This window comes from Micromesistius poutassou (genome assembly GCF_964030765.1).
Source record: "Micromesistius poutassou genome assembly, chromosome: 23".
Classification (NCBI taxonomy): Eukaryota; Metazoa; Chordata; class Actinopteri; order Gadiformes; family Gadidae; genus Micromesistius; species Micromesistius poutassou.
Genome location: NC_140293.1, coordinates 1,701,812 through 1,715,446, shown reverse-complemented (window position 1 = coordinate 1,715,446; position 13,635 = coordinate 1,701,812). Strand labels below are relative to the sequence as shown.

At 50.7% G+C, this 13,635-nt stretch overlaps 1 protein-coding gene across 1 annotated transcript; it reads right to left on the bottom strand.

The window, feature by feature from the left end:
• Positions 1-1,659: 1,659 nt before the first annotated feature.
• gc2 (guanylyl cyclase 2) lies at positions 1,660-13,635 on the bottom strand (the record flags this gene model as incomplete). Its single annotated transcript, XM_084487476.1, has 25 exons — positions 1,660-1,753; positions 2,082-2,164; positions 2,328-2,422; positions 2,816-2,914; positions 3,308-3,482; positions 3,966-4,158; positions 4,565-4,728; positions 5,316-5,464; positions 5,757-5,906; positions 6,348-6,504; positions 6,726-6,902; positions 7,017-7,097; positions 7,345-7,470; positions 8,035-8,131; positions 8,211-8,295; positions 8,467-8,585; positions 9,181-9,284; positions 9,493-9,624; positions 10,253-10,560; positions 10,904-11,021; positions 11,258-11,437; positions 11,793-11,921; positions 12,195-12,403; positions 12,755-12,834; positions 13,604-13,635. The coding sequence occupies 25 exons, from the start codon at positions 13,633-13,635 to the stop codon at positions 1,660-1,662; spliced, it is 3,336 nt and encodes a 1,111-aa protein (XP_084343602.1).

Here is a 13,635-nt window from a genome sequence, read left to right as displayed (position 1 = left end):
GTATGAAATGTACGATGAAAATTGTCTAGCAATTTCGCCAAGCAAATATCAAGAAATAGGTTGCAGTTCGTCTTTCGACTCGCTTGCAAAATCTGCGATGGGACGGAGGAATGAAGACAGCTCCGGCGACTTTTTATAGTTCAAAATTGCTGTCAATCAAACGGCAACTCAGTCTTTCGCAAACCCTCCAATCATCATGCAGAAGCCCAGCGTCCAGGCCAGCCCACTCCTCCATTCACCCCCTGAGACGCTGAGCGTCCGTGGGAGGGACAGAATCTCAGGATTATCCAATGACTGTCGACTTTCAACACACTAAAAAAAGTTGTTCTATGTAGCCCCATAGACCTCTGAAGAATAAGTCCCACCTCTGAGGCTCCCGGTTCCCTCTGTCAAATCTATGGGAAATAACATGGGGTTTTTGAATGATCGTACACAGCAAACTCTGTAGGTGGCGAAGAAGTAAAAGCTGTGTCACGTTTTGAACTACACACATTTTTGATCTAGTTTTGACAGGCTTTTTGGATTGTCTGTGCCATTAAAATAGCATTTATAATCGTTTACTACTTTAACGGCACCGACAATCCAAAAAGCCAGTCGAAACTAGATGGAAAATGTGAGTAGTTCAAAACGTGATGCAGCTTTTACTTATTCGCCACCTACATAGTTTGTTATGTACGATCATTCAAAGGCGGGACTTATTTTTCAGAGGTCTATGGAAGTGGATGGATGCTGAGCTTCAACAGGCAAACGCACTGTGACGCTAAGGGAATGTATGAGAAGGAAATTGAGTCAGTCGACCTGTGATAAGCAGCTGATTCTGAACGAACTCGTCGTCGAGGTGGACGTGTTCTAACGCATTTTTAGTCAATGAAATGTTAACACAACAGTATATATTTGACCATTTAATTTTTGAAATTTTAGGGGAAGCTGAGCTTCCCTTGCAGTCTTAGAGAAATCGTCACTGCTACCCGCACACACACACACACACACACACACACACACACACACACACACACACACACACACACACACACACACACACACACACACACCAAAGGGTCCCGTCACCATTTCCCTAATTCCAGGGATATTAACTATAGGAAGACATATGCCGCGATGTGATTGGTCACACAGTGGTGTGACATCATGATGTGGCCCAGGGGGTCGTGTGAGGTCCTCCTCACAGCCTTTTGGAGGACCTGAAGGAGGCCCTCCCCACCTCCTCCAGGACCCTGCAGGGAGGAAGGAGGAGGAAGAGGAGGAGGAGGAGGAGAGGTGTAGGAAGAGGAGGAGAAGAAGTGGTGGAGGAGGAAGAGGAGGAGGAGACGAGAGAGGAGTGAGGAAGGAGAGGACGATCAGGAGGAGGACGACGAGGAGGGGAGCAGAAGAGGAGGACGAAAAGGAAAGGGGGAGGAGAGGAGGAGAAGGAACATCAATTCCCTGACACATATGTCAAAGTATAAATCCCCTCAGAAAGTATTAGCTTGGGAAAAGTAAATCCGGATGTGAGGTCATTCTCCAATTGAATTTCATCGCAGTGCAAACAGGCAAATCAATTGTCCCCAGTTGCACACAATAGGCTTCTGCTGCCCGGCTCCAGCCGTTGTTAACGTGTGCTTTGGTAATTACATTAACATTAATCACATGAATAACATTACCTCAGGTCTTCTGCTTGGCGAGCTGCTGCTGCTGCTGGGCCTTGCGCTTCTTGTACTGCGCAATCTCCTCCATCTGCAGCGTCTGGGCCTTCTGCCTGTATAGCGCAGCACGGGTGTTAGCATGGTGGGCAGATACACACACACACACACACACACACACACACACACACACACACACACACACACACACTCACACACTCACATACTCGCACACAGACACAGACACACGTACACATACACACACACACACACACAGACACACACACACACGTACACACAAACAAACTCACGCACATACATGCACGCACACGCACACACACACGCACACACACACACACACACACACACACACACAAATACAAACATACAGGTAACAATATGATAATAGTAACATGACATATGATCTGATTCAGAGTCTCCTACCCTGGTTTGAATTCTGGAGGAACAGGCAATGGTTTGTCGAAACCCTCTCGGCCCACCAGCCAGTAGGTCTCCTCTGCCTTACCCTGCATGCAGACAGGCAGTCAGACAGACAGACTGACAGCCCGCAACAAAAAGGAACCAAACAGGTGGACAACAGACGGAACCAGAACAACAGCACGGCAGCCGTGGTGGTCCAACTCAACTCAAGTACCCCCCTGTTCTGGAGGAAGGGGCGGGGCTTCCTACCTTGACCTCGGTGCGACCCCTCAGTGTGAACTTGTACCCCAGACGGAGATCTAGAAGGATCTTCACCGTGCTCTGGTGCACGTGGATCCGTTGGGCTACACAACAACACAACAATAAATGACGACAACAAATGAACACCCAAAGAACAGTCCAAGGACCAAAGATTCTACACTGGATGTGGACTGTGTGTGTGTGGATGATGGCTGGCTGAAGCAGCCTCACCTGGCCCCAGGCAGACTGATAAGAGACTGAGGCAGGCTAAGGCTGCGCACCTGTTTTGCATGGAGCAATCACTATGCACAGGTTTAAAGGTCCCATGACATGCCACCAGGTGTGACTGTGATTAGCCGTTACAAGCCGTTGTGAAAATCTGTCTCTTATGACATCACAAGTGGGCGTGTCCACCTAGATGCGTGACGGATAGATGAGCAACGTTTGCTACAGTGGCATGTTGGTATGTTGTGATGTGACCAGGGTGGGTGTCTTACGCATGCCGCTGGACTCCATGCGGGAAGCCGTGGTCACTGTGTCGCCAAACAAACAGTAGCGAGGCATGGAGAGACCGACGACTCCTGCTACACATGGACCTGAAACACACAAACCGTGAAAACAACCAGGTGAGGCTGCCTGTGTCGGAGTCCTATGTGTGTCTTACTGGGTTGTAGTGCAACCTATTTGCCTGTGTTGTAGTCCATTGCATATTTTTGTATAACAGTGTGTGTATCTTATTGTGTTGTAGTCCTGTGTGCATCTTACTGTGTTGTAGTCCTCTGTGTGTATCTACCTGTGTGTAGTCCTCTGTGTGTATCTACCTGTGTGTAGTCCTCTGTGTGTATCTACCTGTGTGTAGTCCTCTGTGTGTATCTACCTGTGTGTAGTCCTCTGTGTGTATCTACCTGTGTGTAGTCCTCTGTGTGTATCTACCTGTGTGTAGTCCTCTGTGTGTATCTACCTGTGTGTAGTCCTCTGTGTGTATCTACCTGTGTGTAGTCCTATGCGTATCCTGAGTGGAACGTCGGGCATGTGTCTCATCTTAAAGGTTCCCACGGCGCTCAGGATGTCCAGGGCCATGTTGGCGATCTCGGCCGCGTGGCGATCTCCGTTCAGAATGGGAACGCCAGAGGCCACCATGTACGCATCGCCGATGGTCTCCACCTGACACGGGACACAGCAGAGGAGGAACGTCGGTCAGGATTACCAAAGTAAAAGTCCATTCCACAAAACTTTCCCGCCGGGCTTAATTTAGGGGCTAGTCATAGTTCACAACAAACTAGGGCTGCTTGATCTTGGAAACAATCATAATCAGGATTATTTTGGTCAATATTGAAATCATGATTATTCGACGATTCAACGATTCAACGATTATTTTTGAGTTGCATTGATGACGATGCATTTATTCAACATTTCTCTCCAAAAAACACTTTGCAACTTTGAAACTTCCCCTTAAATAAATACGCAAAATGTTCAAATAGAAAATGTTCAAATAATAATAATAATAATAATAACTAATAATAATAATAATAATAATAATAATAATAAAATAAGCAAAATGATTATATTAGCTTGGAGATCGTTTGACCCAAAACTCGACGTCACAATTAAAATCCGATCAATTGCACAGTCCCGCAACAAACAGACCTTGTAGACGTCGTGGTTGCCGATGATGGCGTCGAACAGCGTGTAGAGGTCGTTGAGCAGGTCCACCACCTCGATGGGCTCGCTGTTGGCGGAGATGGTGGTGAAGCCCACCACGTCGCTGAAGTACAGGGACACCGAGTCAAAGTCCTCGGGCTCCACCGTGGTGCCCATCTTCAGGGCCTGCGCCACCGACCTGGGAGCGGGGCGCCATGGAAACGTCGGAGGCACTTATAGGAGGGTCCTGTGTGTGTGATGCCACTGTGTGTGTGTGTGTGTGTGTGTGTTTGTGTGTCTCTAAAATCGCTGTCAACACCCCAGACTATTGTTGAGAAGGAGCCCAGAGAGGTGAGTGAGGTTTAGAGTGAGGCTTTACCTTTCATTATAGCCTAGTGGAAGCCTGCCTTACGAATTCTGTAAAAGATTAATATTTAGTCTGAGCTAGGCATAGCTTTCTGTCATCATTGGGAGTCGCTCCACATAGAGGAGGTGTAACATTGCATTACTTGTAAATCGTGTGTATATGCGTATGTATCTGTCTATATGTATGTATGTGGCCATGTGTCTGTCTGTGTGTGTGTGTGTGTATATCTATATCTTACTTGGGCAGCATCTGTGTGAGTAGCTTCTCGGTCTTCAGCTTCTCAATCTCCAGCTCCTCAGTCCTCTCCCTGATGAGCTCCTCCAGGTTCGAGCTGTACTGCTCCAGCATGCGCAGCATCGAGTCTATGATGTTGGTCTTCCGGCCCTTGTGGATGTCCTTAAACTAGAGGAGGAGAGAGGAGGTGGTACAAGAGAGAGGAGAGAAGGAGAGAAGAGGAAAGAGAAGAGGACAGAGGAAAGAGAAGAGGACAGAGGACAGAGGAAAGAGAAGAGGAGAGAGGAGAGAGAAGAGGAGAGAGGAGATGAGAGAGAGAGAGAGGAGGGGAGGACAGAGGAGGGGAGGAGAGGACAGAGAAAAGGAGAGAGAAAAGAAAAGAGGAGAGAGGAAAGAGAAGAGGACAGAGAGGAGGAGAGAGGAGAGGAGCGAGAGAGGAGGGGAGGACAGAGGAGGGGAGGAGAGGACAGAGAAAAGGAGAGAGAAAAGAAAAGAGGAGAGAGGAAAGAGAAGAGGACAGAGAGGAGGAGAGAGGAAAGGAGCAAGAGAGGAGGGGAGGACAGAGGAGGGGAGGAGAGGACAGAGAAAAGGAGAGAGAAAAGAAAAGAGGAGAGAGGAAAGAGAAGGGGGACAGAGAGGAGGAGAGAGGAGAGGAGAGAGAGTGAAGAGGTCTTTAAGGAGCAGGTAGGGGGTCAAGAAACATCCCGCTCAAGGGAACGGCGCCGTCGGGATTCAAACCACCCACTGGCCGCTACCTGGTTGAAGATCTCGTCGAAGGCGGGCCTCCTGTCCGGCTGCTCGCTCCAGCAGAGCTTCATCAGGTGGATGCACTCTGCGGGGGCGTAGTCTGGGCTGACCACGGGCCGGCACAGAGGAGGAGGCCGGGTCACACGCTCCACGATCTCTGCAGGAATACAGCGGGTGTAACGCTAAACTATAGTCTTACAGTTACACTTAGCAGTGGTGGAGCGGTATCCACATACAAAAGAATTCACTATCACAAGGCTTCATCACCTTCTTTGCAGCGTGTACAACTACTATTGGTGGACCTAAGGTCCCTTGGGCAAATTCTTGTGATCCGTTGTTTTTTAACCCAGATTGGCCTCTGGTTGCGCCGTGAATCATGCAGCAGTAGGCCAGCAAGCTCCCCCCAACAGGTACGTCAGGTGACTTGAAGGGCTTTGGTCTCGACCCACCTGTGGCCGTGAGGTCCAGCATGCAGTACGGCGGCCCCCTGATGACCACTTCCTGCATGATGATGCCGAAGCTGTACACGTCGGCGTGCTTGTTGCCGTGGACACCGGGCTGCCCACTGCGAAGCACCTCGGGAGCCGTCCACAGCAGGTCTGGAAAGCAGGAAGCAGGGGTACATAAAACGGGCACGCTCGTGCACGAGATTCACCTCCAGACCATATTAAGGTATTGACCTGAATATAAAAAAAAGGTTTCTTTTCCTGGAAATGCGAAAAAGTTGGGACGTCTTATATTCGGGGTCTAGACTTCTACACTCTTGTTTTCCGTTATCTTAGTGGAAGTCATTTCCTGCAGTGCCTGTCTGGCGTGTGCACCCCCTCCACATCTCTCTCCTCTCTGGAAGCAATGGACAGTAGAGCGACCTGAACGTTCTTATCCTCACCCGACCAGTTTGAATTATCATGATTCAATAAAAAAAACCTGATTTGATCTTCAAAAAATACGCAATGCGCGTGCATTTCAAAACCGATCATCATAAATCATTTGAACCCTTCGTCCTCCAGCTCCGTCGCCCGGCCCCCCCGCCCACTCACCCTCAGGGGGGGGCTCCGGGGGGGTGAAGCGCTGGGCCTCCAGCACCTCGTTGTAGCCGCAGTCGGTGATCTTCAGCACGAAGCGGCCGTCCACCACGCAGTTACGGGACTTGAGGCGGCCGTGACACACGCCCCGGTTGTGGAGGTACTTCATGCCCTGGTGGTGGAGAGGAGCCACCACGGCGGTTATGTTAGGGGTCAGACTAAGGACATTGGAGATCGAACCTGGTACCTTTCGTATTCACAACGGATTCGGTAAACATAAATAAGCCACACCCACAGCATTTAAAATAAATAATAATAAAATTGACAGCAGGGTGGCCTTAATGATCGGGCTAATTGCGTCGCCGCGGCAACCAGGCGTACGGTCCCTTTTACCTTGATGAGGTCGAGGAGCAGGGAGGACTTGAACATCCAGTCCAGCTTCACCTCCTCGTTCAGCAGCAGGTCCTCCATGCTGCCGCGGGAGCAGAACTCTGTCACCACGGCGAACACGCCGCAGTCCTGGAAGAAGCCCATGAAGGGGTTGATGTTCTCATGGCGCAGGTCCATCATCTGGAGGTGCAGGGGGGACGCAGAGGGAACCTCGGTTGTTATCGTCGGATTACAGCGGATACGCTTATTTAACCGCGTGAAACCCGACCGGATGAGGCCAGAACCAGTACGTACCAGTTCAAACACGACGCTGGTGCTTGGGTTCAGGCCCCTGAAGGCTCCCGGTGGAAGCTTCTTCAGCCACACCCAGTCCCCCTAGAGGGGGAACACGGCGTTACAGCAAACTCATGAATCTATCTATCCATCCCTCCCTCCCTCCCTCCCTCCCTCCCTCCCTCCCTCCCTCCTCTCTCTCTCTCTCTCTCTCTCTCTCTCTCTCTCTCTCTCTCTCTCTCTCTCTCTCTCTCTCTCTCTCTCTCTCTCTCTCTCTCTCTCTCTCTCTCTCTCTCTCTCTCTCTCTCTCTCTCTCTCTCTCTCTCTGGGGCAGGAGGCGGGGCCTCACCTCATAGACAGCTACGTTGGAGTTCTCGTGCGTGGCGGGCGAATGCTCGGACACGTTGGATACGACGCTGTGTTCGTTGACGCTGAGCTTGGCCTCGCTGGTCCTGCTGTCACTAATGCTCAGCATCTACAAGAAACAGGAAGTAGAATTGAATCAATATTTTATAGCTACTTCCATAGCCGACACGAGGGCAATGGCATCAATCATACAAGGAGTGTGTCTTGCTCGTCGGGGATGATGGGAATGGAGCCAGCGTCCCTCCAATTGCCGCTACTGAGACCCCCAAACACTGTCCTCTATCCCAATAAGAGACTCAGATACGCATTCAGAGGATGAAGGTCATTGGTATATGCTACACGTGAACCTCCTGAGGTTTGCGCAATTTGATTGGTTCGCTATCTTGGGATATTGAGCAATATCCCATGACTGAGATCTCAAACTGGGGATATTGTTTTCACCGCGTGACGGACGTCTCGTCACGCTAATAAAAATGAATAAACCGCTAATAAAAACAAATAAATCCTGGCAAAAAAGTATTGTCTTGTTTATTTTCGGAGTGTTCACGTGTAGTATACGCTAAAACAATTATTCACCTCAGGCTCCGTGAATAGTGGGGAATATTCCCCACTATTCACTTTTCAAACTGCATACTTATGATGAATCTGCTTTGAAGAGAGAAACGTGGCGGACCTTGTTGCAAAGCGACGGGCTGATAAAGGTCACGTCGGCCAGGGTGAGCCGGATCCTGTGGGGGCCCCGGACCAGGCGGATCTGGATGATGCGTCGCCTAGGCAACAAAAGGGACACGGTGACCAGGGGGGAGGTGACCAGTTTCCATAAGTTTACTGTTAATTGATGATAGTTACCTCATGCAGTACATCACAGCCGCCAGGAGAAGGGTGGCAACCATGGCGCCAAGGAAGATGCTGACGGCCAGGAGCAAGTTCACACCTGGATAAGAAACACGTTTTATAACAAAGCTATTTAATACAGCTAACTGTTTACTTAAAAAAAAAAGATTCTTATCTTAACAATGATATCTTTGTGTGTGTGTGCGTGTGTGTGTGTGTGTGTGTGTGTGTGTGTGTGTGTGTGTGTGTGTGTGTGTGCGCTCCTCTCTACCTGCAGAGCAAAGGGGGCCCTTGTTGAACCAGCAGGCGGCGTCCTTGCTGGGTCCGTATCTGTTGGGGAAGTGGATGTCTCTGCCCAGGAAGTGCACCATGTTGCTCTCCAGCTCCACCCTGTTGTCAATACATCGGCCACTCATCAGCACCATCACCCTCTCATCACTACCATCACCCTCTCATCACTACCATCACCCTCTCATCACTACCATCACCCTCTCATCACTACCATCACCCTCTCATCACTACCATCACCCTCTCATACTACCATCACCCTCTCATCACTACCACCACCCTCTCATCACTACCATCATCCTCTCATCAGCACCATCACTGTATCATCAGTACCATCACTGTCTCATCAGCACCATCACCGTCTCATTAATATCTCATCACCATCTCATCCGGATCATCCTCCTCTCATCAGCACCATCACCTTCTCATTAGAACCATGACCTTCTCATCAACACCATCACTCTCATTGAACTTGTTGAACATCCACACCGTCAGCAATCTCATATTATCTATGTGTCTGGGCGCCGGCTGTTTGTCTGCCAACCTGTCTGTCTGTCTTTCTGTCTCTCTGTTTCTGCCTGTTTGTCTGACTGACCGTCTACCTCTCAGATTGCCGTCTGTATATATTAGACTTTCTACGTCAACATATTTCCTCAGCATTCTTCAGCCTCGGTTAGCTTCAGCGGTTCAGAGCTACCTGTGCGTGGGCCTCAGCTCCCAGGACAGGCCGTCGGTGTCCAGAACCACGAAGTTCAGCAGAGCAGTGCTGGAACCGTTGGTTCTGATTGGATGGCTGAAACCCTGCGGAACACATCCGTTTGTGACTGATGGTGACCACAATGGGCTATTCATAATGCGACATTAACCCATATATGAACCCAAATTATTATTATTTTCTTGAATATCCCATGCAAAATAAGTAGAGTTAGAGATTGAAATAGAAATTTAGAAATTTTCTATGTCCATATCCGGTTGCGTGTTCCGGTGGTTAGCCTGTGGGGGTCCTTACCTCTAGCTCCAGGTTCTGTGTGTGCCGGGCCAGGTTCCCTCCAGACAGCCAGTCCCCTGAGTCCCTGAGGCTCCGCAGAGCGTAGGCCATGAGCAGCACAGAGTTGTAGATGGTCCCAAAGAGAGGGGAGACCTGGAGGGTGACAGAGAGACAGCTAGAGAGAGAGAGACACCTCAGCCAACGACCTGGGACTCAAGTTTAAAGGAGCCCTATGTTACCACCGTGTGTGCGGTTGATCAGTCGTTCTTCAAGCCATTTTAAAGTCTATCCATTTGTGACGGCACAAGCAGGAGTATCCACCGGCTGGGAGGTGACTGAGGAGGTGCCTGACTGAGGTACACTGCAGAAACTTCTGGAGTTTCATTTGAACCCAGAACTCTTCATCTTGGTGTCAAACACCCAAACCCCCGGACTATCAAGACCCCACCCCTAGACTATCAAGACCCCACCCCCAGACTATCAAGACCCCACCCCTAGACTATCCGGACCCCACCCCTAGACTCTCTGGACCCCACCCCTAGACTATCAAGACCCCACCCCTAGACTCTCTGGACCCCACCCCCAGACTATCCAGACCCCACCCCTAGACTATCTGGACCCCACCCCTAGACTCTCTGGACCCCACCCCTAGACTATCAAGACCCCACCCCTAGACTATCCGGACCCCACCCCTAGACTATCCGGACCCCACTACAAAAGCAACGACACAATTCCACTTGTCTCCGTAAAAGTAAAAAAAAACGAAACACCCTCCCATTACCTGTTGCGGCTTCCAGGCCTTGCCCACCTCGCCGCTCGCCACCGCCTCTCCGTACGCCTGGTAGAAGTCGCCCGCCGCCGGCGACGACTCGACGGTGACGGTGAGGACGGCGTCGTAGGCCCGCCTCAGCTTGCCGTTGGTGCGCAGCGCCTCGTACGAGACGTTGCGGTGCGGCAGGCTGAAGAGCAGCGCGTCGTAGGGCACGAAGACCAGGCCGCCGTCGCTCATGCGCATGTCGTAGGCCGTCTCCAGGAGCAGCCGCTGGGTCTGCCCGCCCAGCAGCACCGAGTGCATGCAGAGCACCACCACTAGGGGGCGGCGGAGAGACGGGTCGTTAAGATGGATCGCCGGCTACGTCAGAAGTTTTTTTTTTCGTTTTTTGGGGCTGGTTAGCCGGTGAGTTGGTCTGTTCTTCTTACACTTCTTACAAACAACTCAGCAATGAGAAACAAGCGAAATTGCTAGCTAACTAGTTAGCTAGCGACAAATGCTAATTTGTGCATTTGTCGGTTTGTTATTTTCGGTTCACAATTTTCATGTATTTAAAATTATTACTTCAAACGAAGGCAGTTCACGCAACAATTGACACAACACTTGTAGCCACAAAGGAAATCCAGAAGTAAGAGAACAGACTAGCGAGCTAACGCTGACTTTGCATGTGTCCCAGCTTGCGGAACTTGGCGAGTGTTTTCCTGGCACTCTGGGGGTTGTTCTCCACCACGCTGACCAGCCTCACCGCCATCCCATAACTCCGCAGGGAATCCGCCACCTGGACACAACACACGCACCGCCACTGACCAGTTACCAGATCCAGCTCCGATAGAATGATGATGGATAGCCGTAAAAAGATATCTACATTTTAGGTTGGGGATTGTGAAAGATTCAGCAACAACCTTTTTCAAGTGAAGGTTAGCAAAGCTTTTCAACGCCTTTCCAAGCGTGGGTATTGTAGTCTTCAAGTCAACATAAGAAGAACTACAAAACAGAGCAGATAGACTCACGCACCATGTCGGCGGTCTCGGCCCAGACGGGCTCCGAGGAGGAGATGATGCCCACGTGCGCCCAGCGGAAGTAGCGGAGGAGGCTGAGCAGCACCCTGCTGGGCTTGGGCGTGGAGCGGGAGAAGCTGGGGTGGCTCTGGACGTCCTCCAGACGGTGGCCCTCACACCACCAGGAGAACATAGCCTGAAGGGGGGGGGGGGGGTGGGATGAGGAAGAGGGGGAAGGATGAGAGGGGAGAGAGGATAGGAGAGGGAGAGGATGAGAAAAGGAAATGAGGAGGACCAAACAAAAGACGAGTTGAGGAGTGGAGAGGAGAGGATGAGGGGAGGACAGGGGAGGTGGAGAGGCCAGGGGGGAGGAGGGGAAAGAGGAGAGGAAGAGGGAGTGAAGAGGAGCGGAGTGGGTATAAGAGGAAGAGGAGGAGGAGGAGAATGGCTACGAGAAGGGAGGGAGGGAGGAGGAGGAGAAGAGGAGCAAAAGAGGATGGCTCATTAAAAGGTAAAGGTAAAGAGGGTGACACGGACAAAGGAAGACCCACCTTGTTCCACCCCTTGCTGAGCATGGCGGCAGCGTCACAGTAGACGGGGTTGGCCAGTCCGATGAAGGCCGACGCCTTGCCCTGGAAGCCCAGGAAGCTCTGCAGACCGCGGGACGTCTGGCACGGCTCCTGCAGGGACGAGGAGGAGAGGCACATCCACATCTTTGTATTGACTATCCCTCTATCATCCCTCCATCACATACACATCATGTAGCCCTCTATGAATAGTCCATCCATCCTTCCATCACCTTCCATCCATTCGTCGCCGTCAATCCATCCCATCATCCATCCTTCTGTTCATGCTCCATCCTTCCATCGAATCGATTCATCCATTCACGTGAACTCAGTGTCCTTTTCCATGCAAAAGAAGGCAGTGAACAGCAGTTCCAGGGTCTGTCTCACCTGCAGCAGCACATAGTCGAAGGTGTCCTCCCAAGACAAGGCGGGGTCTCTGTTGATGCGATCCACCGCGAGCTGGGCAGCCATGCCGGGCATAGCCTTGGAGTACAGAGGGTCACAACCCCAGGGGCCCACCACGCCCACCCGGAACCGGGTTCCCTGGGCGGGGCAGGGCAGGAGCACCAGCAGGGGTAGACCCAGCAGGAGGTACCAGAGGGGGCGGAGGAGACGGGAGGAGTGGGAGGAGAGAGGGGGGGAGAGGGAGGAGGGGGCGAGAGGGGCGGAATGGAGGGTAGATGGTTGTGGCAAGGAGGAGGAGGAGGAGGAGGAGGAGGAGGAGGAAGAGGAAGAGGAGGAGAGACAGCAGGAGCAAGAGGAAGAGGATAGAAGAGAGTGGGGAGTAAGAAGGGGAGGAGGAGAGGAGGAGGAGAGAGGGGGTGAGGGAGAGGGGAGTCGTCGAGGAGGAGAAGGAGGGGGGTACGAAGGAGAAGAGAGAGAAGGAGGATGAGGAGGAGGGAAGTGTGGGTGCGAGGAAGGGGATTGTGGGTTAGTGGCACGACCACCGTGGTCCGTATCCATGGTGATGAGGTTATTCTGTCCTCCGGCCAGCAGGGCGGGGTTAGACAGCATAGGGTTCACCTCACTGTGGACAAGGAACCCATGAGCAAGGCAGCCCTAATACAGTAATAATAATACATAAAGTTCTTATAATACCTTGTCGTGGCAATTCCCTTTAACAGAGATTGCGTCTAGGCCAGATGAGATTCCCACTGCAAAAAAGCACACAATACATTGGAAAGCAACTATCCTAGGTTTAATGCATGCATACATTAGACTCCTCTCTAGCAGAGTGAGTCCAGAATACAGTTTGACAGGGTTTTTTATACAGTTTCAGACCCTCCCCATATTGTAGATGTCAATAATCAACTCAAGTGATGTTTACTCAAGACACAGAGGTGCCTGTGTTTTTATCAAGGAGAAGAGTGCCTAAGGGGATGTCTTCTCCTTTGTGACCCATTTACCCAAGCACAAAGGTCAATGAATAGTCAACTCTGGAGAAAGGCAGGTTGGCAAGACAATACGCGAAAGGAAAGAACAAGGCCTAAGTTATAAAAACAAACAACATGTAGATTTTTCCATCACAACCTTCATTGTTTTGTCTTGGTCTATTCTCTGTAAAGTAACAGAGGTAATGAGCGTAGTGCATTCAGCAGGATTCTATTTATATTACTTACAGTGGCAAATATATCTCTCAATACACAACACAACTCTCCCTTTAACACTTCGGAAATTGAATAGTTTTATTTTATGAAATAAAAGATTTGTATATATCATAAAACTAAGGAAGGCTTGAGGTTTCAGTTTGGACGGGGTTAACAGTAACAATCGTCATAAGGGTATGAAAGTGATACCTCAGCATCTTGACCACTTCGGCCTCCCACAT